The sequence below is a fragment of the Parasteatoda tepidariorum genome, chromosome 6, assembly GCF_043381705.1.
Source record: "Parasteatoda tepidariorum isolate YZ-2023 chromosome 6, CAS_Ptep_4.0, whole genome shotgun sequence".
Classification (NCBI taxonomy): Eukaryota; Metazoa; Arthropoda; class Arachnida; order Araneae; family Theridiidae; genus Parasteatoda; species Parasteatoda tepidariorum.
In genome coordinates, this window is record NC_092209.1 from 86,392,660 (window position 1) to 86,401,102 (window position 8,443).

The 8,443-nt window shown below is 27.8% G+C and overlaps 1 protein-coding gene across 1 annotated transcript; it reads left to right on the forward strand.

Moving 5' to 3' along the window:
• The first annotated feature begins 473 nt into the window (after nt 1-473).
• On the forward strand, nt 474-5,711 carry LOC107444006 (uncharacterized). The gene is made up of 2 exons (XM_016058051.3): nt 474-579; nt 5,256-5,711. The coding sequence occupies exons 1-2, from the start codon at nt 559-561 to the stop codon at nt 5,574-5,576; spliced, it is 342 nt and encodes a 113-aa protein (XP_015913537.1). The 5' UTR covers nt 474-558; the 3' UTR covers nt 5,577-5,711.
• The last annotated feature ends 2,732 nt before the right edge of the window (nt 5,712-8,443 follow it).

The following is an 8,443-nucleotide window of genomic DNA, read 5'->3' on the forward strand; positions in this document are numbered from 1 at the left end:
ATATTAATTTATGACTTCTTCCATTGCACATAATATTTTGCTCTAAGTAACCTTTCTAAACTTAAAAAGTTTGCTTAGTGTTCTACAAAAAAAGGAAACTCAACATCTGAAAATACGTCGATTGCCCGGATTTACTGCTTTTTACGCAAAATGAACACACTTTGAAACAAGTCGAAAATTCTAGCGGTTTCATTTTGTTTCGCACATCACAGCAACTTCAATTCCTCCGAATAGACCTATCAAGACGCATTGAATCGTAAAATAATCCTTAAAAAATTAATCAAAATTATCCGTAATACTTCGTAATATTTTCAGTCATAAGCCAATAATAAGCTATTGTAACTGATATAATACATAAACTTTTAAAATTCAAGCACTTTTACCTCACGGTTTGTCGTAAAATCAATCAATTGAGAAATATTACACCATTACCGAGAAATAAACATTATTAAACGAAAAAAGAGGGGATAAATTGGTATAAAATAATACTGAAATCTTTTTTAGCAGCACTTTATTATTATTCCTTTAGTCAAATGTGATGAGTGTCTGAAACACAAAATGACTACGATGAGATATCTGGTAAGAATATATTTTATATTATGCTAACGGAATAAATTGATGCAAATTGCTTTAATATATTTTATAATATGCCAATTCGCTAGCTAACTCTTATCATTAGTTCGCAACTATTTTATTATTTTTTTTTGCAATAAATTACATTGTATACATACATATAATAATACACAGTAAAAAGAAAAATACAATTTTTCTTTTACAATGTTGCATCAAAAATTTAAAATTTAAAGGTTTATTAAATTTTATTTCATTTGAAACCGATTTGGCTCCCCTTATTTAGTTTCCCATTTGATTGTGATAAAATTTTAGCTATATCATATTGTTCGCTTATCATCGCATCTTCATCTACAATTTGTTTATTATAAATTTTTTCTGTTTAATTTTTGTTATCTATAAAAACGTTAAATTATTATCCTTCGTTGAGATAAACGATTTGTTGCGTCAAAATTAAAAATTATTCAAATAAAAGATCTTAAAATTTTTTACTATGTTAACACTGATTTGGTTCACCAAATTTAGTTTCCCATTTGACTTTTGCTCAGTTACCATTGTAATTTTATATACAAGTGTGTTTGTTTTTAAGATTTATTTAATTTTTGGTTATTATAAAAAGTCCTTAAACGTTTTTTGCCCAAGATTATTTAATTATAGAGCGAAAAGTTAAATAAAAATAACATTTTGCATTTTCGTAGTAATTTATTACACAGTTTTAAGCGAAATTAATTATAAAAGTAAATATATAACTCATTTACTGTTTAATAATTGTAAAATAGTCTATTAGATAGTGTTATAAATATATTTATCGTAAAATGATGTAAATATATTTATAAAATATAAAATATATTTATCGTAATAAGAAAAAAAGGGGAGCTATTTTCTATTAAAAGAATGCCGCTATTAATTTTGAGCCCTTTAATATTGAATAATAAAATTAATCTCAGTAAAAAGGGATGAAATAAGTGTTGCAGAAGAACACCTTAAATAAAGAATAAATGAATATTTTATAGGAATAAAAATACCGAATTTTGTTAATCAAAGAATCATAATTGACATGTGATCATAAATCATAACTTACTTACGGGTGATTAGAGCCTGCGTGTAAAGGAACTTATTATATTTACCAAATGATTTTCAGGCTAACCAGTTCCTACAGCAATAAATAATATAGTCTTAGACAATTTTGTTTTTATGTTATAAAGAATGCTCCTTTTAGGCGAAGAATAATGGTTTTAGACCACTATGTTTTTTATGTTATAAAGAATGCTCCTACGATAATGAATAATGGTTTTTGACTACTATGTTTTTATGTTATAAAGAATGCTCCTACGACAATGAATAATGGTTTTTGACTACTATGTTTTTATGTTATATAGAAGCTTCTACGAAAATGAATAATGGATTTAGTCCACTATGTTTTTATGTTACAAAGAATGCTCCTACGAAAATGAATTATGGTTTTTGATCACCATGTTTTTATGGTATATAGATATCATATTGTTATTTCCATTACTGTTAAATTTTTTACTAACGCTAAAATTACTTAAACCTTATTAGCATTCACCTCATTAGAACAATACTAAACAACAGTTAGAAACAGTAAATAAAAGGGGTAGGGTTGATTCATGATGATTAAATATAATTTAACATATTTCTTTCACCATAGAAATTTAAGAACTTTAATCGCTTTACTTTTTTATCTAATTTCGGTTTGAATTTATTGTTAGCTTTTCGGTTTTAATTAATTTTGGTTTCATTTCTTATGATAAACGCTTTAATGAAACTAAGTTTATAGAATATAATTTGTCACATAAAAGGGTCTTAATATTATGTTTACTACCATTTCTGACCTAATATTTAAAATGAAAAAGACTAGCCATTGTTGAAAAAAATACTTAAAAACAAACCCTTCGCCTTGAAGACTTTTTTTAGGGATTTCAAAAAAAATTTATTTTAAATTGAAATTTCAAAAGTCGAAAGATAAAATGGAATGAGTGTCTCGTTAAAGCTTTCGCGCAATAATATGTTTCGCTCAAACAGACTTCAGTTCTTGAAATAAAGAATTTATTGTGAAGGTTCCTTGGAGCAGTATTATTCTTATCCTCTAATGACGAAATATATGAAAACTTTTTAGTCATACTTTCTGTAAACATAAATTCTGTTTATAAATTCTGTTCATTCATTTCTGTTCATAAATTATGTTAACCCTCTCACTAATACTTTTTTTTAAAACAAAATAGGTTCAAAAATTCCGTTTCATTTGTCACATATTTCAACTCAGATGATAATTCTAAAAATAGCACAGCTTTGGAATCCTTTTACAATTTTCCATTTTAAGTGCGTGCTGTTTAACAAAATAAGGCATTTTTCTGATACTAAATTGTACTATAATAATATGTTATGAATTGTGCTGAAGTAAAAAAATAATTTTAACGAAAGTAAATTTTTCAACATCTTTTTGTTAAAAAGAGCACCTTTCTCAAAGTTAACGGTTTTAATGTACATGTTTTAACGTTAAAAGGAAATTGCGGTTTGAATTTGTTCACTTAAAAAACAAAGCAAACAGTNTGCTTTATTTTGATACCTTCTACTTTTTTTTTTTTTTTTTTTTTTTTAGTTAAGTTGCACTAGTATATATTTAATTTTCACAAATCAAACAAATAAGAAACAATAAAGTAAGTAAGTAAATAATTTGCTTATGTAATCTAAGCGAAAAGGGGGGCACTTACTTAATGCAGTTTGTCGGACGTTTTGCACTGAGTAATTTTAATATAACAAAATGTTCTTAAATTCTTATAAATTATCAACTGTGGTTTTTAATAATAAATACTTCAGTGTTATTCCATAGATGGCAGCACCATTTGAATGAAATGGAATCTTATGTGAAGAATGAGTTCAAAAACTATAACTTTTTATTATTATTATTATTATTCCTTCATCCAAATTATGGATACGAATTTTAACATACTTAACTTACTTAGTAATGAATGAAAGAAACTAATAATTTAATTTAATGATTTCTATGCCACTTTCTTTCTTTTATAAATCCCCTCCTCCAAATTTAAGTATTATACATGAAGAAATAACTAAATAAATAAAATAATTTTTCATTAAATAAAGAAAGAATACAGATTTTTAATAACGTTATTTTTAACAGAAAAATTTTCTGCAATTCTATCTCCGCACAATTTTTTTTCTATTAAAAAAACAAAGAAGAGAAGCTTAATTTTAAAAGATTGTGATGTGGTTCCCTTTATATAGGGCCCCCTTGACCGTTGGTGCCCGACTACCTCGACGTAGTTATGGCCCTGCATTCAGTGATAACGCAATTAGTTTTTCCTGGAGTTCTTAAATTATTAATAATAAACACTTCATCATTATTTCATAGATGGCAGCACCATTGAAATAAAATGAAATCATTTGTGGAGAATAAATTTAAAAGCCCTCCTCCCCCATAACTTTTTATTTATTACGATACAAATTTTAAAGCAAAATTATGGTGCACAATAATGAATAAAAGAAACTAATAATAAAATTTAATGATTTCTACTCCACTTCAAAATTTAAGTCTTATATTTTGTTGAAATAAATAAATAAAATAATTTTTCAGTAAATAAAATTTGTATTCAATCTTTTAATGGAGCTTATGTATCACTCAATATCTTTTCTTACTAATATTTAGAATTAGAAATAAGTTTTAGTATAAATACATTTTTAATAAACTATTATTACTTATAATTAAAATGTTCCCACATTAAATTTGAATAAATATAAATTTTAAATGTAATTTACGAGGAAATATTTAATTTAGAAATAATAATTAGTATAAATGAATTATAAAAGTGATTTACTTTTCATCAAAATGAACAGCTTCGTTGCTGCAATTAGTGGGTATTTATAACACTTTTATTATTTAGCAGTACCATCTGTTAAGTAGTGAATAATGTTGAAAGCTCAAGAGCAACATTTCTATCTGCTTCCATTTATTTTCGTAGTCTCCGTCGTAATATGAAATGATGTTTTTTGCGATTAATATGCTATCTTAATTGCTGATGCGAGTTTGTAACTGCTACTTATGGACTGACAGGTCACGCTTAGCTTATCTAAAGCCAGTGCTGTCTACGCTTAATTTGAAAATGGCTCAAAACGTCAATATGAAGAAAAGCCACAGTTTTGAGAAAATGAAAAGCATTTGTGGTCCAATTTTTTAATATTAAAAAGCTTAATCCAATTCTGAATTACCTGAGCTCATAAAAATTTGCAAAAACTAAGATTAAAGCAGTGATTTTGATAATTTTCGTCTAAATAGAAAAATGTCGCCAAATAGGCGATTNTTTTTTTTTTTTTTTTTTTTTTTTTTTTTTTTTTTAATTAATAACTTTTGACATATTCTAGTTATTTGTCTGTTCTAAAACCTAGATAATTCTTCTCTCCAATATTATATGTATAACTTAAAATCATCATATTGCTTCAAGTCTAAGGCACCCAAATTATGGCTTTTTTATATTCGGCATTTTCTTTTGTGCTATTTCAAAGCTATGTCGCCTATAGGCGACATAGCTTTGAATCACAGTGTTAATTGATTTTATTGTTCAGTTGTTCTGCGAACACTCGGTATATTTGTTCAACCATTCACTTACATAAAATTTATACTTCCTACTAATTTATTTTTATTTTTTCAGATATTTACAGTAGTCACTCTTATGCTATTTAGTTCCATCTCTGCAGATCCAGAATTATTAGAAAAAACCAAACATGTGCCGGAATTTAAGCCATTCGAATATTTACCATTTCCTCCTTATCCTCTTCTTGGCGACTACAAACCTCCGGCAGTATATGGATACGGCCTTGGATTTCCACCAGGTTTACTAAAACCAGAAATTCTAACAAAGGATTTTAAACCTCCCCTGATATCCCCCTATGAAATGGACAAAGTTTTAGGATATGGTGGCTTTGGAGTGCCATATGGAGGCTACGGATACCCTGTTTTATTTGGTTATTAGTGTCCTATGTAATTGTATAGTTGATATCATATTTTCTTTCATTGTTCAGACTGTTTAGCATTCTGTCTTAATTTGTATTGGATAGCTTCAAATTGGCAAAAAATGCAATTAATCTGTAACAATAAAATGAAGAATTTGAATTTCTATGAATTTGTATTTCTATTAGAGAAACACATAAGAGTGTGTTTTTCTTTTAACATTAGAACTGATTGTGATAAAGAACCGAAACATAAGTACTACCGGTGTATAGGGGCGATTTTAGTCCGCCTTCTCCCAAATGTTTTTAACGCTAATTTTGTTTGGAGTTCAAAAAATAAGGTATTAAATATAATGGGTCAACTTATCTACATAAAACTACAAAAATACAGGACAACGAGCATGTAACGATTTGACCGATATGTTCCTGACAGGCATTATTTGCATTGATGTTATTTTAAGTTAAAGTCATGTTGTCCGGTATTTATTACACTGATGTTTTTTAAGGTTGAGTGTTGTTATTCGGTATTCCTTACAATGGCAATTTTTTCTTCTTCTTTAATCTGAATTCTTTAAAATTCGCTGCAACTTCCAATTAAAAAAATAAACATCATCGTAACTACTGAAGAAAAAAGAATGCATGTATTAACATAAAATAAATGTTAACTGCTAACTCGAAGCTGCGGAATGTTTTTTTAATTGAATTTTGTCATTAGAAAGCTAATATTTTATTTTCGATTTTTCATTGCTGAAATCGAATATAAATTTTGTCTGCAGTATGTCTGTATGCCTATTGTTTGTACATGTACCCGTCCCCCTTCACCACCTGCGAAAAATTTGGAACAATCCCACTCTTGTTGCGAGACAGCTTAGCAGACAAACAAGCACAAGAAAAGCAAGCTGTGTACGTTTTTTTTCTTCTTCTTTTTTACAATTTTGCTAAGCAAAAAAGTGCTCTTTAAAATATAACTACAAACACACAACTATGAAGTTTTTTTTTCTTTAAATCCATTAAGCGGAAATGAATAATAAAAACATAAATTAAAATTATTTAATTTTATCATTATGTACCTTTTAGTTTTGAGCATGGTTATGCAGTCTTAATAAATGCTGATTGATTGATCAAGACATCAAGACATAAATGATTGATTGTTCAAGACATCCACGCAATCTTTCTAATGCCCTTTGTGCAATAATATTAACGAAATAGTTTTAACTTTTAAAAAAAATTTCGTTGGCTTCAGGTAATTTATGTGTAGAAAATGACGTTTTTAAGAGTGTTACAAGGGCGTTGTTTCAAATAGCTTAAAAGAAAAATGCAAATTCGGTGATCTCACGTTATCCCCACGTGATGTGTTGTTCACGTGACGTAAAGAAGATTATGTAGCGTAATGGGATACTTGCAAGTGACGTAGTGTGGGTATCTCGATCCTAATTGGTGGTTGAAACGTGGCAATTTTTCTCGTTAGCAGCTGTTCTTTCCATTTTATTTCGAATAAGCCAAGCCTGTCAAGTATCAATTCTCATAAGTGACACATTCAAAGTTCTTTCACAAAGATCCTTTCTCAAAGATTTCAATTGTTTTCCTATATATTTACACAGTGACCTAACACATAGATAGGCAGAAAGCCCTGTGGAACATAAACTAATTATGCATCGAAGTTACCAGTTACACAAAACAAAAATATATCATGGTTTACATTAAAATACATATACAAATAATAAATCTAAGTCAAAGAAAAGGAGTAGACGAGAGAGATTTATATTTTAACTCATTCGATGTGCGATACGGCTCCGTATTGAATTAACTTATAGTTAATTAGCATTCTAACTTCTGTAGAGAAACTTAACTCAACTTTAATACGCCATTTTGCTGATAAAAAGTATCTGGCGCTGACGTCGTAGGTCACGTGTTTAGGTATGGGAGGTCTCCTTCTTCTAGAAATACGAGTACCCAATTATCGTGCATTGTAACTGCCAGTGAAAATTGTTAATGATTAGAGCTGTAGGTTGTCAGAAATTAGGTATGTTATTCTCTTAAAATTAAAATGCATCGAAACAGCAGTGATCCTATAAAAAACTTCCATGAATATGCCGTTCGAGCAGCTCGCAGTATAATATTTTTATATCGATTGTATAATATACATCTTTACTCACTGTAAATGAAAAAATGTGTGTATTAAAAATAAAAAGATGTCTTACTGGAACAGGCTACTTGTTACTCCAATGCAATAATTTATTCACTCGATAACTTTAAATATATTACAATTATTTTTCATAAAAAATTGTTACACCGGAATAGGATATTTGTAACTCCAAAGTAATAATTTATTTACATTACAACTTTAAATATATTACAATTATTTTCAAAAAAAAATTTGTCTTACTGGAACAGGCTATATTTTGCTCCAATGCAATAATTTATTCACACTACAACTTTAAATTTATTACAATTATTTTTAATGTAAAGTTTTTTCAAGGTAAATATTAGCCCTACGAAAATATTATGATGGATAAAATATTATTTTAATTAAAATTTAAAAATGGAGGTTAAAGAACTATCAAGGCAAAATAATATTTCTACGATTAAGCAATTTATTCTTGAATTATCAATGAAAAATTTGGATTTAAATTTCTATTAAACTGTAGCCTTCCAAAAAATTTTTTTTGTTAAAATAGATATTTATTTACTTTTCCCAGCGATTTTATCCCTTTTTTAGAGTCATATTTAGTTCAGTAATACCCAAGCATATCTACACGGTATTACTCATATCGGATCATTTCGGCAAGATTTTCGTTGTTGGACTTATTTTTTTATTTTTTTCACCTGAAACGGGACAACATTATAAACATCAACAACAATTCAAGCGACATTAGACATAAAAACTTTG

Coding starts and splice junctions, on each gene's coding strand:
- LOC107444006 (XM_016058051.3), top strand. CDS start 559: ATGACTACGATGAGATATCTG. Junction 580..5,255: donor TGACTACGATGAGATATCTG/GTAAGAATATAT, acceptor TTATTTTTTCAG/ATATTTACAGTAGTCACTCT.